Genomic DNA, 17155 nt, shown 5'->3' with positions numbered 1-17155 from the left:
CACTCATGAGTGAAGTGCAGCTTCGTACGGTGAAGACGTCGCTGTCGACCTCCCTCATCGTTTGATGGATCGCTCGGACGTGCTCGAGGTGCCGGAGTCGGAGGGAGTCGAGCTGGGCGAGGACGGTGGGAGTTGGTGATAATGCTGACGGGTTGAGGACCTTCCTCTCGGTGGTGTAGAGGCGGGAATACTCTTCGAGGAGAGCGACGAGAGGGTGATTTTCGGGTTTGAAGGAGGGTCGGATTTGAGGCTGGTTGGAGAGGAGGAAGTGAAGAAGAGGGCCTGGATTTTGTCGAGGTTGTAGGCGACGAACCAAGTGAAGGAGTTCCTGGATAGTTTCGTAGATGAGGCTCTGACGGTCTTCGACTCGGATCTGTCCACCGTCCACCCAGCCGACGCGTAGAATCCAAGTCGCAACCTCGACTCCCTCTTCCACACTCGTCGTCTGATCCATCAACGTCTCCATCAGGATGATAACTCTTTCCGTATCCTGCGATCTAAGGCGTCCGACTCGAGCGAGAACGGGTCGTACAGCGGCGATGGGTCGGGAGGAGAAGAGGGGAGTCTTCGCGACGATGGCGAGGTGGGAGAGAAGGGTGTCGAGGGAGAAGTCTTCGATTTGAGCTTGACGAGCGAGGTCTTGGCCTTCGAGGAAAGTTTTCCTATCTTCCTCGTTGAGCGAGATGGCCTGGCGAAGGACGGAGATGATGGTTTGATGGTCTGATCTCACCTCGGCAGGGAGGGAAGCGAGCTGTGAAGGGGTGTAGGATTCTCCAGCTTCAAGGAAGGAGTCGAGTTTGGAGGAGACCGAGACAAACTTGAAGGTAGGGTGGTTAAGAGGTTGGAGAGACTGTGGATCACGGGGAAAAAGAAGAAAAGAGTGAGCCGGGAGAGGAAGAGAAAACGAAGGGAAGGAGGAACAGAGCTCTCACCATCGGCGGTGGAAAGAGCTTCGAGAACGAGCGGGTCATCCCTCCAAGAGCGTGTAGAACCTCCACTAAACGAGCAAGCCACGAGTATCAGTCAGCATCGGTCCAGAAATAGCGGCAAGACTCCTTCTTGGGCAGCCTACGGCGAGGAAGCAAAGCGCGTCGCCAGGTTGAGCCCTCGCTTTCCTTCGACGAGTCTCGCTCTCGACAAGATGGAATGGAAGACTCACCTCTGGGTCTACGAGAAAGCATCCTCAGCATGCTCGATGGCTTCTCTGTTCGGATATTTTATGATGAACTGGACTTGAGACTGATGGAGGTTTGGCGTGAACTCGAACGAAATCTCGACGCTGCTTCGAGGCTTCCAACGACAACAGCACCTCCTTCCTTCCTTTCCTCCCTACTCGCCCGCTTTTTCTCTCAAATCTCTCCTTGGCCATGGAAGCCTCAAGCTCTACGTCTCACTTTGATGCGTTCGCTTCCATCCTCCGAGCGTACGATGGTCGTCGGTCAGAATTACAAGAAGCAGGAGGAGACGAGGAGACCCTCGTTCTCCTGGACGACGACGAAGGAATCGCTCTCAGATTCGCAGGAGTTCTGGAAGGAATGTGAGTGGATACAATATGGCTCTGTTTCTTTCGTCTCGTCGCAGAAGGTGCTGGAGTTGGGGAGGGAAAGCAGAGGAGAAGGAGGGAGGACGAGCTGAGCTGACCTTTCCCTTCCCTTCCTCTCTCGTTTCCTTTCTCTAGCCTGGAGTCTCGACTCTCTGCTTCTTCAACAGAGAATTCAACGGAAGAAGAGATCTCGTCTCTATCTCTGGAACTTTCAACCTGGTCCCTCATACACACCCTCTACTCGTCAGTCCTCTCCCTCCCTCCCTCTCCTTCCCTCCTCCTTCCCTCCTTCTTCTTGTCGCTGATCGTCAATCGCGCTCCCTTCTTCTATTATCTTTGCAGCGAACGACTCCTACCACCACCACCTTCACCCAGTCCAGAATCCCTTCTCTCCCTGAACCCCTACACTCCTCCCTTAACGCTCATCCAACACATCATCTCTCAAGACCCAGAGCTCTCGGAATGGCAGACGATCCACTCCCATCTCATGGTCCCTCAAAAGGGAACCAGTCCTTTCGGAGTCGTAGAGAGGAAGGAGGGGTACTGGGCTCAGACAGCCGGGATGGTACGGAGATCAAAGATGGCAGGAGGAGGAGGAGCTGGTGAGTCCCTTCGCCGTTCGTTTGAGCTCGTTCGCTTCGTCCCTTCGAGAGCTCACCGTTTTCTCCCTCTACGGTTCTGTTTGCTTTTCGACAGGTGCTATGGGAAGACCTACGAACCTGGTCGGATCTCTGGATCCGGACGCTCCTTCGAGACCTTACGGAGTCCGAGGAGGTGGAGAGTTGGGAGCTGAGGATTCGGTGCGCTCCTTGGCCTCTCCCCGCCCTCGTAGCCTTGAAAGCTCGACTTTCCCTGAGCTCACGCTGACCTCTTTTTCTTCTTCATCCTCGTACACACAGAACCGCAACCTCTCTCTCCTCCCTGCTCTCTTCTCTTACCTCCGTTACGGTCGAGCGGAGGATTGTGCAGCCCTCTGTCGAGCGAACGATCAGAGCTGGAGAGGTGCTAGTCTCGTAGGAGGTGGGAGTGGATGGTGGATTGGAGGCTTAGGTGAGTAACAGCTCATGAACCCTTCTCGGTCATTTTGAGCTGGTGTGCTCGGTAGGAGGGATGGGACAGGAGACGAAGGGAGGAAGTCGCGAGCTGATCATCTCCGCGTATCGTTTCGATTTCGTACGGATACAGCTGCTAAGGACCCCAACGAGATGGACGACGAGGATGAGTTGGACATCGAGAAGGAGGAGCAGTTCGAGATTGGGAATCGAAACAGAGCTCTGTGGAAGAAGATCGGACGGTCTGTCGCTTCGAATGTACGTTTAGTTTCTTGTTTATCCCTTCCTCCTTTTCGGGTGGTTTTCCTCTCGTCGATATAGTTTTCATCGACAACTTTACTGACCCTCTGCGTCTCTCCCTCGCCTCTGCTTTTCTCTCGCTGCAGACCAAACTCCCTGTGTACGAACGAGCTCTCTATGGAACTCTCACAGGATACCTCCCTGCCGTTCTCCCCGTCTGTCGAAGCTGGGAGGACCATGTTTGGGCTCACATCAACGCTAGGATTGAGGCTAGGTTCGTGCTTCCTTTGCGGTTTTTCGTCGTCGCTCATCCTCGACGCGTCCTCCTTCTTTCTCTTTCGCCTCGTCACAACTGACTCGCTCTTCCTCTCGCTGCACAATGAACAGGATCGATCGACGACTGTCGGAACTCGGCGGATTCTGGGCTGAAGAGTTCGGTGTTGCTGAACCTGGAGACGGAGAGGGAGAGGGGACGAGGGTTGGAGGAGGGTTGGAGGACGTGTTTCATCAGGTCATGAAGACGGAGAGAGATGGAGTTGCGTGAGTCCTCAAAGTCGTTTCTCGGTTCTCATGTATCTTCGAAGCTCTTTACGCCGACGAGGCCTCGGGAAGGACGCAGGCGTGAAGGCGAAGGAAACGACCGACTGACGCACCGTTCTCCCGTTGTCCTTCGACTCATCCAGTGCTGCCGCTCGAAACCCCTACAGAATGGCCATGACACACGTCATTCTCGGACGAACTGACGAGCTCTTCATCCAGTTCGCCAACTCATTGGACGGAATGAAGGACGTTGTTTCGCCAGAGTGAGTCTCTTTCGCCTCTCCCTCTCGATCCCCTCTCCTACCTGACCATCGTTTCTCTTTTCACAGCCTCTACCCTCCTCTCCTCCGATTCTTCGCCCACCTCGTTATCTACCTGCGTCTGCTCCATCAAGACCCTCCCCTCGAACCAGCCAACATCATCCTCCAGGCCTACCTCGACGTCCTCGAAGAGGAGGGAAAGTCGGAGCTCGTCGCTGTTTATGCTGCTAGTTTAGGAGAGCAGAACGGAGCTACTAGTTATGCTAGGTTCTTGAAGGGTCAGTGTATTTCTTTCTTCGAGCTTCGAGCTTCGAGCCCGGGTAGAGTTCAGAGGGAGGCTCGGCTGGGTCCTGACGCGTCTCCTCTTCTCTCGTCGACTCAACAGCTATGAACCCGAGAGCTACCAAGGAGGAACGGAAGGTTGCTCTACTTCGAGCCAAAGAGCACGGCTTGGATCTCGTGGAGGTTGCGAAGTTGACGGTGGATCTTGTGATGAACGAGACTTTCATGGTCAGTCCTTTTCGTTCGACCTCTTCCTCTCCTCTCCTTCTGACGTTCTTCCATCTTGCTTTCGCTTCTTCCGAACCAGTCTATGCCTGGACGAGACGATCCCGAACCAGATGTCACCGACTTCTCGACTCGAGTCATCGAAGGAGGTCCCGATTGGGTTCTGATTCGATCCCTCGAATGGTTGACCGTCAGCGAGGAAACGTACCCCGAGGCTCTGATCCAGGCCAACAACCTCGTTCGATTCTTCCTCGGTGCGTTTCATTTCCGTCTTTTCTTTGCCTCACTTTTCAGCTGACAGTCCTGTGTTCGTTCTCGTTCCTCGAACAGCCTACGGAAAGGTCCACGCCGCCAAAGAACTCCTCATTCTCCTCCCTCAACAACTCTACAACTACTCGTCCTCTTCATCCTCCACCAACGACGACGAGATCGCCAGTCAAGCGTCGGAGTACATGCAGCATGTGATGCTGTTTGAGGTGTTGGGTATCTTGACGAGATGTGCTGAGCTGGGCGCGACGAAACCGAAGGCGAAGTGAGTCGACGCGTTCATTCCCGCCTTCTTGCGTCTGGAAACGAACCTCTCAACTCTTGCTTTCCTTTATTTTTGACGAACAGTACCCTCAAGATCGATCAGTTCGATTGGCTCAAGAGCTTCACCGTGAGTTTCCCGTCGCGTCTTCCTCTTCCGTCTTCGCATCTGACTCCTATTTCGCTTCTTCTCTCCTTTCAGTCAACGGTCGACAAGGCTCACCTCGCAACGGTTGACCTCCTCAAGTCCTCGTGGCTCAAACTCGATCTCGATGGCGAGACGATGGAAGGTGAGTTCTCTTCTTCGATGTCGTCGACTTGCCCGAACCTTCTCAACTCGAGCTTACCTGTCCTCTTTGCTTCGATCTTTCTCCAGACGAGCGACGGCTCTCCGAACTTGCTCGGATACGTCACATCTTCGTTCCTGAGCTGGTCTTCAGGCTGCACAACCTTTTGTTCGAGACGAGGGAGTTGATTCCAGGGTTCGTTCCTCCCGTTCCGCTTCCCTTTCTCCTTTCTGTCCTCCTTACTCTCCGAAGCTGACTCGCCTGTCTTGGCCTCGTTTTCCATCTTTCAGAAACCTCCAAAAAGTCCTCGAACTCCCAAACCTTCTAGCGGACGAGCGGTTCGAGCTTTTCGTCGAGTAAGTCTCGTTTCCTCCCTTGTCTCGTCCCTCTCGTCTGATCCCTTTGATTCAGCCTCCTAACTCCCATCCTCTCGATCTTTCGCTTCCAGGTTCATTCAATCTCAGCACAACCGTCTCCCAGCCTACCTCTCCCTCGTCCGACGAGCAAGCCTCGAATGCCTCGTTGACGCGACGCCCGGAAACCAGGGAAACCAGGACCCCTTCAACGCTCCTTCTTCTTCTGTCTCTACTTAGCAGGCTTATTTGTTATCTATCATGCTTTGATCTGCACTCGGCTTCGCCTATACGGGCCACTCCCTTTGTCGTCTCGCCTCTCGTTCGAAGAACAGGAACGCTCTCAGACTCGAACGGATAAGATCGCAGGAGACTTGCTTCATCGCATCGCAGTGGGTGTTCATCGACAATCAGATCGAGGCAAAGCTATAAACAGGGTATCGAGGTGCGTGGATAGAGATAAAGAGGTGGCGTCAAAAGCAGAGGAGGAGGGAGAGTGAGGGTCTACGAGAGAAAGAGGTTTGCGAAGCGAAAGAAAGACAACGAATGAGTTCCGTGTACATATATGTATATATATTGGAGATTAACTAAGCGTGAAACCATCCCGATGGAGGTAAGGAGTGAGTGGAAGAGTGGGGACGAAGCCGAAGTCGCGTCGCGTCGATCAAGTCCTTCGAGCGGGAGAGGAAGTGACGTGCATGAGATCGTCCGAGAGGATGACCATCATTCCGAGGCTATCGAAAGAAGCAAATTCCGGATCAGTCAAACTCTTCAACTCTGAACGGCCGGTTCAACAGACAACACGTCGGACGAGACGGACCTTTCCAAAGGAGTTCGTAGCGACTCGGGATCTGCATACCGAACCCAGACAGCTCCATCGATAGCCTTCTTCAGAGCGTCTTGGACTCGGCTGACCGCGCTGAAGAGATGTTGTTCGGACAAGTCGAGGAGGGGAGAGGAGAGGTGCGTTTGAGGATGGGAGTTGTAGGCTGAATGAGCGAGGAAGCGAAGCGAAGGTCAGATATCTGACGCGGCAGAAGAGTAGAGGGATAAGGGATAAGAGAGGAGCGAGACCTACCTTGAAAGAGGAGTTGAGAAGCCTGTTCGAGAGCTTCCAATCGTTTGGAAGTGGTGTGGAGAAAGATCGCGTCGTGTCTCAACGCTCGAGCTGCGTCGATTTGGCCTGCATCGAGAACGAAAAAACTTCGATCAGCAAGCTGTCGATATGAGGCTGGTTCGATGGACTCCCACTCACATCGTTGCTCAACGCTAAGGGGTCTCGCAACCGTTCCCACCATAGACGTCGCCTTCTCGAACGAACACAACCCCTCCCCGCCTCTCTTCTTCTTCTTCGACTCCTCAGACCCACCACCATGACCACCTCCCACCTCCTCCTCAGAAATCCTTCTCGATCTCTCCTCGACCCTGAAGCTCTCATCCTTCTCCTTCGCTTCCTTCCTTCTCGAACCCCTCTCCTCCCACTCTCTCAATTCCCTCTTCCACCCTCCTCGCTCCTCAAATCCACAGCAATCCCCCGAGTTTCCCTCTCTCACTCTCTTTCTTCGAAGCCCAGCAAGAAGACTCTTGAGAAGAGGCGAAGAGGTCATGGTTTGAAGGTGGACGAAGAGAGAGGGAGGAAGTGGGCGGGTGGGAGAGGGTGGCGGTCGATGGGAGCGCGACGGAATCCGAGCGTCGATTTGCAGCACGAGGGACGGGTCTTGAGTTCGAGTTGAGGGGACGAGAAGAGGAGAGGATCAGAAGAGGTACTGTAGGAGCTAGGGTTGGAGGAGGATCATGAAGAGGGAGGTTAGGACTGGGTGAGCGTTGGGAGGAACAAAGGGAGAGAAAGGGGTATGTCGAACGAACTTCGAAGGTTTCGTGGGTTTCCCCCTGTTTTGCTGCCAAATTCAGACAGGTAGTATATGAATCAACTCGTTCGGATGATTAAGAGCGAGGACTTTTGAGGGCAATTTTCGAGAAGGCAGAACGCAGAAAGTCGGTCGGGAGTCGGACGCGTCGAAACGACTCAGATGGGGGGTGTAGGGTTCGTCTCGCTCGACCTCTCTAACTCAGAGTCAAAACGACCAGGCCTCGCATGCCTTCAGGTCAAAGATATGATTTATAGTATCACTCGAAAACAGTGAAACAACGCTCGAGGCAAAGAAAGAGCGAAAAAGACGCTGACTCTGAGACAAAACAACAACAACGACCTTCAAGGGTCAGACTCATCGACCGCTTCGAGACGTATATACTACAGCTATAGAGAATGCAAGGTCTCCTTCCGTAGCTACATCCTCGAGAAACGTTCGCTCAACTAGAACGAAGGCTAAACCAAAAACAAACACGCGAGGTGAGCAGCGAGCACGACGTCGTTCTGGGAACGTTCCTTCATCTCGACGTCTCAAATTCCAGAGTAATCATCTTGAAAATGATATCCGAGGCTTTTTTTTCTCATAAAGTGGTACAGTGGTTAGGTTCGATGGAGAGACGTCCACGAAACGCCATGGAGGAGGGGGAGCACGGGGAAAGACGCGTCTCACCTCTGTTGCCTTCCCTTGCGCTCTCTCTCCGAACTTTCTTTCAAGCCATCCCTTCTGAAGAGAAGATGAGTTGCGTGAAGAAGTTGAAGCGAAGAGGTGGTTTCTGGGTGTCTCGGTCTGGGTCCAAACAACTCAGGAGACGAATCGAGAGGTCGAGGGAACGCGTCTTCGAGACCTCTCTTGAACTCCTCCGTTTGACTCTAAACAGAAGATATCAGTACTCAAGCTTCCTTTGGAGAGAGAGGTAGGGAAGCTAGACGGGTGCCTGCGTCGCGAAGGGAAAGTCGCGGCGAGATGAGAAAGAACTGAGAACGGTGATTTCTTTTCCAGCTCGGTTTCACTTCTCACTCCTTTTTTTTTGATGTTCCTCGGCTCCACCTTCCTCTTTCGTTGGGGGGGAGGGGAACAGGAGGGCAAGGTTAAAGTGGACGGGCAGGGGGGAAGGAGCTTGGGAAACAGGATGGGGGTCGAGTCGAAGTCGAAGTCGAAGTCGCCTTCCCCTCTGTTTCCTTCCCTCTTGGCGAAAAGGATGATTTTTTTTCTTCCTTCGGGAAGTACTCGCTGTGATTCAAGAGAAGAAGAAGAAACAGAGAAGGTCCCTGCGAGATTTCAGCGAACAAGCCCGAGAACTCCACGACCTCTGGTTCCTCTCCTCGCTCCTTCGAGATTCGATTGATTCACCCTCCCAACCTCCACGATCTCTCCTTCCTTCCTTCCCTCCAATCCATTCTTCCTTCCTTCTTTTCCTCCTCTCTTTCTCTCTCTCTCCCTCTCAGGGAACCCCTCCCTTCCGTTCGCCTAAGAATGGCCTCGCCTTCTTCTTCCGACCACTCCTCTCCTTCTGGATCTTCGAACCTGGACGAACGACTTCCCCCAACAGGTTACCCTTCCCACCTCGTCTCTTTCGCTCAGTCCCAACGAGCAGGACTACACCCGCAGATCAAAGCTTCAGGAGGTCAGCCAGGGTTTGTTGGCGTTGTAGGAGAGGAAAAGTGAGTTCAGAATTCTATGTATCTTTGTCAAGGAAAGAAGGAGCGAGAGGAGGGAAGGGGAAGGAGCCCAACAGACGAGGGAAGAGCGTTGGTTCTTCCAGATACTCGGGTTGGGAGTACAGCAGGGTTCGTAGAGACGAAGTGTAGCTGCGAGGAGAGGGGACATGCGAAGAGGGAATGTAGAGATTGAAACGGCAAGGGAGCACTTGAGGAGTCGAAGACGAACGAAGGAGAGAGCTCGGCACTCCTCCCTTCCAACCCTCGTTCCTCCCCTCGTCCCTCCTTCTCTATAGCTCGCAGCACCTCGTTCTTCTAAACGAGAAGGAGAATCTTCGTACTCTTGCAACTTGAAACTCGGAGAAACCTTTCTTGTAGCAAGGAAGGGTTCCCCGCGCTCGACCTGTCGTCTCTCTTTCGTTTCCCTCCTCCCCTTCTGTTTCGTGTACACACCCTCGTTTTCTGTCCCATAACTCCGAGGGAATATAGAAACCCCTGAGAGAGAGAGACTGACCTTCCTTTTTGCTTTTTCTGCTCAGCTTCTCGTCTGCATACCACCACCACCATCAAGCTCCTTCCTACCCTTCCAACCCCTCCTACTCCAGCCAGCAACACCCTCCCGCAGCTCACACCGTCCCTCCCTCGTCCTCGTCCTCCTCGGCTCCTCCTCCTCCTCCCCAGCCCTCTTCTCAGCCCACCCAAAGAGGAGTCGTTCGAATGGATGATCACTCGGGGAAACAAGTCGTAGACGTAGGACCACGCGTTCTCAAGAAGTACGTCCCATTTTCGTTCTCTTCCCGCACTTGAGCTCTCGCTCGCTCGACCCTTCCCCACTTGTTTGACCAACTCATCTTCGACCTCTCTTCTTCCTTCACCTTTCACTCCTTCTTCAATCCCACCCCTTCAGTCTTCCTCTCATCATCACTGGAGTCCCTCTTTCCGGAGCCAAATCAAGAGTCGAAACTCAGATCAAGATCCGAATCGCTCTCGCTCTTCCGACCCAAGCCACGTCGTCGTCGTCCTTCCCCAACGGTCCTCAGGACGAGTCCACCCTCGCTTTCGTCAACACCTACTCCCACGTCAAGCTTCAGAAGGGAACAGCTACCAAGAGGAAGTCGAGGAAGTCGGTCGCGGCCGAAGGAGGAGCGTTGGGAGAACCCAACAAGGAGGAGATGCTCTGGCTCGAGACGGAGGTGTACTGTGCGACCGAGGGAACCGAGGAGGAGGACGAGGACAACGTCAAGCTCGAGGAAGGTTCAGAGAAACCTAAGGGTCTTCGAGTGTTTGCTTGTGCAGGATGCAGGACGAGAGAGGTGCGGTTGGCGTTTCCCTTGCTTCTCGAACCAACTCTGTTGCTGACTCCTCTTCGCGTCCCTCCTTCACAGGTCAAACGAGCTCAACGGAAACTCGCCGCTAGGATTCGACCAACCCTCTCCGACTCCGAACTCGATACTCCCTACCCTTCTCAGGATTCGACAGGAGCGAGTGGAGGAACCCAAGACGAGCGTCACAAGATCGTCCTCTTCAACTGCGGCTCCGTTCTCGACTTCTCTACAGGAGAGTGCACCTTGCCAGCGAGAGTCACTTGCTACTGCAGGCACCACAGGGAGAAGGTTGGATTCCTGTGAGCAGTTGTCGTGGTTTATTTCCGTTTCTTCCTTCTCGACCCTTCGGTTCGTTTTGATCGCCCCCGCGCTGACTTTTGGAACTCTCCCCCTCCTTTTCTTCGACGCGTCGATCAACCAGCCTCACCTTCCTCCTCAAGGACTACCTCGGAAACATCGTCGCCTCAGGATCGACTCCTCCTATCATGATCACGGACGACCACAAGACCTCGGGAAAGACAGCACCAGCGGAACCCTCGATGCCTTCGATCCCTAAATCCCTCATCATGCCCTCCAACCCTCCTCCTCCTCCAGCAGCACCCGCCGCTTCGTCCAAAGGACGCGTTCGTCGAGCCGTCAAGAAGCGGGAGTCTTCCACCTCTGGAGACGAAGATCGTCGTCGTTCATCAGCTTCCTCGTCGGCGAAGCCTTACGACAGAAAGGTCTCTCCCTCGACGACTGCCTCCTCGGTCGCCCACACTCCTCGCACCCTCTCGATGACTCCGTTGTCGACGTCCGTTCCTTCCTCCCCAGCTATCAAGAACGGTCTCTCCCTCTCTCCCATCACGCCGAAGAACTTCACTCCTCAAGGCTCGACGACGTTCAACCAACTCAACCTCCCAACCACCATCTCGGAACACCAACTCCTGTCCGAGGACTCGACGCCCAACAACCGTCTCAGCCCTTCGATCCCAGGATACGTAGGAGGAGCGATGAACCTCGGTCGACAAGGAACGAGTCCCAACGGACAGTCGCCGTCGTACAACCCTCAGGATCTGGTCTCGCACCTCGTCGAGCACGCCGAGAGGGAGAGGGAGGGAGCGATGCTGGTAGACGAGATGATGGACGGAGGAGAGGGATCTCTCGAAGTAGGAGCAGGAGGATTCACTCCTCCAGAGTCGTCGTTGTCGTCGTCGAACACGTCTCGAAGGACGTCGGACTCGGAGGAGCAGCTTCGGTCGTCGTCGAACGGATTCGACATGCAGATGGAAGATCCCACCCTTTCCTTCGACTCGCTTCTCGACTACGGTTCTTCTCTCCAACAGAACGGGATGCAGATGCAGGACGCCAACGATCACTTCCCCGAACTCTCGTCGTACTCGCACTCGTCTCTCCCTCCCACCTCGTCGGCGGATCCCATCTCGTTCGAATCCCTCTTCGCCTTCCCCGCCTCTCCTCCCAGCTCCATCCCCTCCCCAACCCTCTACAACGCCTCGCAACCTCCTCATCATCAACTCCAGCAGCAGCAGCAGCAGTACCGCCAACACCAGCGAGACGAGCCTTCCACCGCGTCGACGTCCTCCTCGACTTCCGACCTTCTCCTCTCCAACGTCCACTGGCCAGCTCTCCAACCCCCTTCCTTCCCCGTCGCAAACACCACTCCTCGAGCATCCTACCAATCTCCCACGCCTCCACCTCCTCCACCTCCCAAACCTGTCATCACTCGTCTCATTCCAGGAGAAGGACCGATGCACGGAGGAATCGAAGTCACCATCCTCGGAGCCAACTTCGTCCCAGGACTCACCTGCGTGTTTGGAGATTCGCCAGCGACCAACACTCAGCTTTGGAGCGAGAACACCATCGTGTGCGTCTTGCCTCCTAGCTCGTGCCCGGGACCCGTCGTCGTTTCGTTCAAGGCCGAGAGAGGGACGCAGAGTTCTCCGTCGGGAGGGCTTCAGCTCTTCACGTACTTGGACACGTCGGATCGTGCTTTGTGAGTTCATTCTTCGTCCTTCTGCTTCTTCCTTCAATTCATCGCTGACTCTCGTCTACCTCTCGTTCGTTTTCTACTCAGGATGGAGCTCGCTCTGCAGGTCGTCGGACTCAAGATGACGGGTCGAATCGAGGATGCGAAGAACGTCGCTCTCCGAATCGTCGGCCAGACTCCTCCAGCAGACAACTCCTCTCCTCAATCCAACAACGGAAGCAACTCGAGCGGCTACCAGCAGAACAGCCTCTCCCGAGACGCCTACCACAGTCCATCCGCGTCTCGTCGAGGTTCGGTCGACGATTCCGCTTCGACCTCGGCAGCAGCTCTCGCCAGTCTTCCTTGGGGAGCAGGATCTCGAGGAGGAAACTTCCAGGATACCATCATCAACTTCCTCGGACTCGTCGAACTCGATACCTCGGACGTCCCAGGAGCTGCTTCGGCTTCCTCCTCGTCGTCGTCGCGTCTCCTTCGAGCCGTCTCCCTCAAGAACAAGCAAGGCCAGACCCTTCTCCATCTCGCCGTCATGCTCGGATTCCACCGACTCGTCTCCCACCTCATCGACCTCGGAGCGGATCTCGACTCGAGGGACAAGAACGGATACACCTCCCTCTCCCTGGCTGCTCTTTGCGGTCGAGTCGCCTGCTCGAGGCTCCTCCTTGATGCCGGAGCTAGCGAGGAGATCGTCACTGCCGATGGAAAGACGCCCTTCGATCTCGCTCGGGAGAAGGATCAGGTCGACGTCGAGAGCCTCCTGGCGAGGAGAGGAGAGCTGAGGAGGGAGAGCGGAGCCGTCGTGGACTCGGGGATCTCGCTTGGTTCGTCGGAGGAAGGGTCCATCGACGCCGACAACCCTTCGTCGGACGAGGAGTTCGACGACGACTACGAGCTCCAGCTTCCAAGAGCTACGTCGCCGAGGATCTCCGTCGAGGACGAGGACGAGGACGCCGATGAGAGCGAGAGCGAGGACGTGCTTCCTCTCAAATGGAGTGCTTCGACTGGAACGGGAGGAAGATCTCGATCCTCGACCTACCTTCGTCGTCGAGCTTCCATCGATTCCCAACGGACGGAAGGGACGATCTACGCTGCTCAAGTCTTTGGAGGAGACGGCGACTCGTACCTTTCGGACGGAGGATCGATTCGACACTACCCAGCTCACCACCACCCCGAGATCCCTCAATCTCCTCTCTCCTCGTCGATGGACAAGCAGAAGGCTGCTGTTCACTCAGAGGTTCGTCTCGTTTTCCCTTCTTCATCACTATCCTTCTTCGACGAAAGACGCGTCCTGACTTCAACCTCGATTTCCTTTCCCACAGAAGTCCTCTCTCCTCGCCTCTCCTCCCTCGGTCGGCCTCTTCCTCGAGAACGAGAAGGTCGCCGCTCCCGCCGACGCATCCACCTTCGTCGAATCCTGGCTCCGTCGAACCCTCTCCGCCATCCCTCCTCAGAAGTTCCCCTTCCCTCACCTCCCCTCCGTCTCCGACATCCCAACCCTCGCCTTCCCAGCCTCCATGACTCCCAACTTCCCCTCCTTCCCTCCTCTCCCACCTCAACTCAACTTCTCGCATCACCAGTGGCCCAGCCAACTCAACCCGTGGTCGAGGGACGAGAAGGCGCTCAATGAGAAGGACGGAGGCGAGGAGGTCGCTCAACCCACTTGGGCTCAATACGTCGCCGCCTACCCTCTTCTTCCTTGGGCTTTGTCGCAGTGGTTGAAGGAGAATGCTCCCAGCATGCCTCCTCTCTTCCAGAGCCCTCCATCGACGCCTGGATCGGAGTTGAAGAAGGAGGGAGTGGAGGAGGAGGAGGAGGAGGACGAGGGAGTCGTCGTTCCCGCCGACGTTGTTGAGTCGAGGAGGTCGCCGGTCGCTTCTTCGTCGAGGAACCCTGCTCTCGTGGACGTGAGTACAAGCGTCCACTTCTTCTTTTCTTCTCGATACGTTCCGTAGCTGACCCTTCGTTTGCGTTTCTCTCGTCTTCGCAGCAATCCGGAAAGCCTTCGACTCTCGCCGCTCCCGTCGTCACCAAAGCCTCGAGGAGACCCGTCTACACCGAGACTACCGAGCTCGTCGATCGAGAGTACACCCACGTCGCTGTCAAGCGTCGCAAGGTCAAGCAGGATCGAATGGTGAGTCTTCTCTCTTCGCTCTCCTCCCCTTTTCTTTCGGCTCGAAACTGACGACTCCTCCTTCGTTCCCTTTTCTTCAGCTCGTCTTCTTCTGGGCCCCCGTCCTTGCTCTTGTCCTCTTCTACACCCTCGTCACCCACGTCCCCTTCATCTTTGCCACCGCTCGACGCGCTGGAGGGAGGATGCTTCCGTTCCGAGGACTGCTCAACTGAGCTCTCTCTCTTCCGTCTCCTCTTTGCTTTTTAGTTTCCAAATCTCGCTGTTGATCTCTCTCTCTCTCATCTTTTGGTTTCCCCAACATACCTACGTCTCGTTTTCTCTCTCATTCACACTTAATAACAGTCCTTGCTTCGCTCCTCGTCTCTTGTTCGTTTACCGCCTCGCCGTCGCTCCTTTCTTTGCCTTGCCTTGTCTTCATAGCCTTTTCGTTCCTTCCTTCTCCCTCCCCCCCTTTTTTTTGGTGACCTCTACCTATTACAGTAGCCGTCCTTTCGCCTTTTTTCCTCTTACTTGTGCTCCTCTTTTCTTGCTTTCGATCTCTTTTGCGCGTTTCTGTACGATAGCCTCAGCCGTTCCCTGACCTGCTCTCCTCTCTTTTTTCTTCTTCTTGGTTTTCGATTGATTGATGGCTCATAAACGAATATCAGTAGCAGAGGAAGAACAAGAAAAAGAGAAAAGGGAAGAAGAGAAGGAGAGAGAGACGCGACCTTCTTTTGAAAGTTGGATCCAAACAACAACGAGCTCGACCTTCCCTTCCTTCCTTCCCTCTCCCTCTTCTACCCTCCCTCCCCCCCCTCTTCTCTTCAACCCACACCCATCCACCCACCCTCCCTCTCTACCTCCCCTCCATCCTCTCCTCCCTCCTTTACGCAAGATGGCCTCCTTCACTCCTCCTCGCCCCCTGCCCGCCTCTCCTCAAGTGAATCCTTCCTCGATCCCTGTCGCTCCCGTCACTCCCGGCCCTCACAAAGCTCGTCTGTCCAACATGGAGGGTCAGATTGCGCAGCTCGTCTCTCAGAGGGGGATCATCGAGAGGAAGCATCGAAGCGAGAACGCGGCGATGCAAGCCAAAGTGTCGGAAGCGTTGGGAGAGGTCGAGGACTTGAAGTTGAAACTCGGAAACAAGAAGGAACGAGAGAACGAGCTGGAGAGGTGTAGGAACGAAGGAGAACAGATGAGGAGGGAGGTAAGCACACGACTGCTTCTAGTTTGAATCCTATCGTACAGAGGGATGCTTTGGCGCGAGAAGGAAGCGAAGGGAAGGAGCGAGGGAGGAAGGGAGGAAGCGAAGAGGGCGAGCTCACTGAAGCTCTTCTCTAATAAGCTGACTTGTTTCTTTGATTGATTCTACTTCCGCCAGCTCCTCGACGAACAAGATCTTCTCTACAAGCAAGCTCAAGCCGTTCTTGCCAACGAACAGCACGTCGCTGAGGAGATCCTTGAGGTTCGAAGGTTGGCTGACTTGGGACGAAGTGCGTCTCTGTCTCTCTTCCACGCCCATTTTTTCAACCCAAACTAACACGTATCTCTCTGATCTATCGCATCCAGTCACCCGAGATCACAAGCTCTCCCTGTTCCAAGCTCGAGAAGCAGCTCTCATCCGAGAGAACGAGAACCTCGCTTACCTCAACGAAGAGCTCGTCGTTCGTTCCCTTTCCTCTTTCCGCTCTCACTTCCTTCAAGCAACGTCCTGGCCTTTCTACCTTCTGATGATCAAATCCTTTTGTCGCTGCCAGGCCGAAAACGAAGACTTTGCTTCCGCTCACGCCGAGCTCAACCGCCAACTGGACGAAATCTTCGCCGAACGCGACCAACTCCAATCCGACATCGTCGTCCTCCAACGGAACCTCAACCGAGCTGGCAAGTCTCGAAGTGGAGAGATGGAGAAGTGGGAGAAGGAACGAGAGGAAGCTGAGGTGAGTCGACGTCCCTTCTGGAAAAGAGAGCTCCGGACTGACTCTTTCTCCTCGGAATCGAATCAACCAGTCCACCATCCACTCCCTCCAAGCCTCTCACACCAAACTCGTCGCTACCACCTCGACCCAAACCACTCAACTCTCTACCCTCAAGACTCAGCTCTCGGCTCTTACGGCGAAGGAGAAGAAGGCTCGAGAAGAGATGGAGGCTTGGGTCAAGGTCGAGAGGACGTGGGAGGAGAAGGAACGAGAGTTGGAGGATCGAGTGGAGCTGCTGGAGAAGGAGGTGAGGAAGGGGAGAGAGAGGGTAAGCTTCAGCTTTTCCTTTCAGCGAGAAGATCGTGTTAGCTGACGCGACTTTTGTTCCACAGATCTCGAAGGAGAAGGAGTCCAAGACGGGCGCGGAGGCTCGATTGAAGGTGGATCTCGAGGAGAGGGAGGAGGAGCTTCTGAAGCAGGTGGAGGAGACCAAGAGGGTCGAAGCTGCTCTTCGATCCAAGGAGAAGGAGCTTTACGCTCTCAAGGTTCGCTCGTTTCTCGTTCCCCATCGACCACTTCTCATCCTTTCGCTGACCTCCCGTGCCTTCGTTTCTTCCCGCAACAGAAAACCATCGCCGCTCGACCAGCACCTCCCAGTCCTGAGGTCCCCTTCGCCGTCGTCAAGAAGGTCTCCAAGGTTCCCAAAGAAGCAGCTCCCGTCGCGTCGACGTCGACTTCCAAGCCCAAGAAGGTCTCGAAACCTAAACCCGTCGTCGTCGAGGAGGAAGAAGATGACGAGGAAGAGGCAGAGGACTTTGCAGCTGCGATGGAGGAGGTTGATGCTGGAGGGATGGACGATGACGAGGAAGAGGAGGAGGTAGTTGAGGCTCCCAAGAAGGGGAAGGGGAAGGAGAAGGCGAAGGTTCGTTTTCGTCTCCTCGGAAACGCGTCGATCGGGGGTTTCTTTGCTGACGCTTGTGC

At 54.9% G+C, this 17155-nt stretch overlaps 5 protein-coding genes across 5 annotated transcripts; 3 read left to right on the top strand and 2 right to left on the bottom strand.

Annotated features, from left to right (window-relative positions):
• Positions 1-1367: 1367 nt before the first annotated feature.
• Positions 1368-5550, top strand: NUP84 (Nup84p; the record flags this gene model as incomplete). The annotated part of the gene is made up of 18 exons (XM_076638174.1): positions 1368-1537; positions 1679-1786; positions 1886-2145; positions 2240-2343; positions 2443-2593; positions 2729-2853; positions 2982-3109; positions 3223-3375; positions 3519-3638; positions 3705-3913; positions 4021-4145; positions 4225-4396; positions 4473-4674; positions 4758-4800; positions 4873-4960; positions 5047-5152; positions 5248-5313; positions 5406-5550. The coding sequence occupies 18 exons, from the start codon at positions 1368-1370 to the stop codon at positions 5548-5550; spliced, it is 2475 nt and encodes an 824-aa protein (XP_076493743.1).
• A 424-nt stretch (positions 5551-5974) lies between these two features.
• Positions 5975-7019, bottom strand: BDY24DRAFT_436372 (uncharacterized protein; the record flags this gene model as incomplete). The annotated part of the gene is made up of 4 exons (XM_076644220.1): positions 6566-7019; positions 6389-6493; positions 6131-6299; positions 5975-6044 (listed from the first exon to the last, which is right to left on the bottom strand). The coding sequence occupies exons 1-4, from the start codon at positions 6915-6917 to the stop codon at positions 5975-5977; spliced, it is 696 nt and encodes a 231-aa protein (XP_076493742.1). The 5' UTR covers positions 6918-7019.
• A 1519-nt stretch (positions 7020-8538) lies between these two features.
• On the top strand, positions 8539-13932 carry BDY24DRAFT_399505 (uncharacterized protein). The gene is made up of 6 exons (XM_076641838.1): positions 8539-8842; positions 9379-9612; positions 9747-10152; positions 10225-10463; positions 10586-12157; positions 12239-13932. The coding sequence occupies exons 1-6, from the start codon at positions 8655-8657 to the stop codon at positions 13773-13775; spliced, it is 4176 nt and encodes a 1391-aa protein (XP_076493741.1). The 5' UTR covers positions 8539-8654; the 3' UTR covers positions 13776-13932.
• Positions 13933-13936: 4 nt separating this feature from the next.
• BDY24DRAFT_399503 (uncharacterized protein) lies at positions 13937-14922 on the bottom strand. Its single transcript, XM_076641837.1, has 2 exons — positions 14360-14922; positions 13937-14279 (listed from the first exon to the last, which is right to left on the bottom strand). Exon 1 carries the CDS (start codon positions 14578-14580, stop codon positions 14401-14403), a length of 180 nt encoding a protein of 59 aa, XP_076493740.1. The 5' UTR covers positions 14581-14922; the 3' UTR covers positions 13937-14279; positions 14360-14400.
• An 82-nt stretch (positions 14923-15004) lies between these two features.
• BDY24DRAFT_176243 (uncharacterized protein) lies at positions 15005-16025 on the top strand. Its single transcript, XM_076636292.1, has 3 exons — positions 15005-15465; positions 15640-15922; positions 16016-16025. The coding sequence occupies exons 1-2, from the start codon at positions 15154-15156 to the stop codon at positions 15796-15798; spliced, it is 471 nt and encodes a 156-aa protein (XP_076493739.1). The 5' UTR covers positions 15005-15153; the 3' UTR covers positions 15799-15922; positions 16016-16025.
• The last annotated feature ends 1130 nt before the right edge of the window (positions 16026-17155 follow it).

This window comes from Mrakia frigida, assembly GCF_051309035.1.
Source record: "Mrakia frigida strain ATCC 22029 unplaced genomic scaffold BDY24scaffold_32, whole genome shotgun sequence".
In the NCBI taxonomy this organism is placed as follows: Eukaryota; Fungi; Basidiomycota; class Tremellomycetes; order Cystofilobasidiales; family Mrakiaceae; genus Mrakia; species Mrakia frigida.
Note: the sequence above shows the minus strand (reverse complement) of the source record. Positions and strands in the feature narration are given on the sequence as shown.

Bases quoted from the DNA above. Each gene is read 5' to 3' on its own strand.
- BDY24DRAFT_176243 (XM_076636292.1), top strand. From the start codon at position 15,154: ATGGCCTCCTTCACTCCTCCTCGCCCCCTGCCCGCCTCTCCTCAAGTG. The intron at 15,466-15,639 runs GTAAGCACACGA...TACTTCCGCCAG, and splicing joins GAGAACAGATGAGGAGGGAG to CTCCTCGACGAACAAGATCT.
- BDY24DRAFT_399505 (XM_076641838.1), top strand. From the start codon at position 8,655: ATGGCCTCGCCTTCTTCTTCCGACCACTCCTCTCCTTCTGGATCTTCG. The intron at 8,843-9,378 runs GTGAGTTCAGAA...TTTTCTGCTCAG, and splicing joins GGCGTTGTAGGAGAGGAAAA to CTTCTCGTCTGCATACCACC. The intron at 12,158-12,238 runs GTGAGTTCATTC...TTTTCTACTCAG, and splicing joins GACACGTCGGATCGTGCTTT to GATGGAGCTCGCTCTGCAGG.
- BDY24DRAFT_399503 (XM_076641837.1), bottom strand. From the start codon at position 14,580: ATGTTGGGGAAACCAAAAGATGAGAGAGAGAGAGATCAACAGCGAGAT.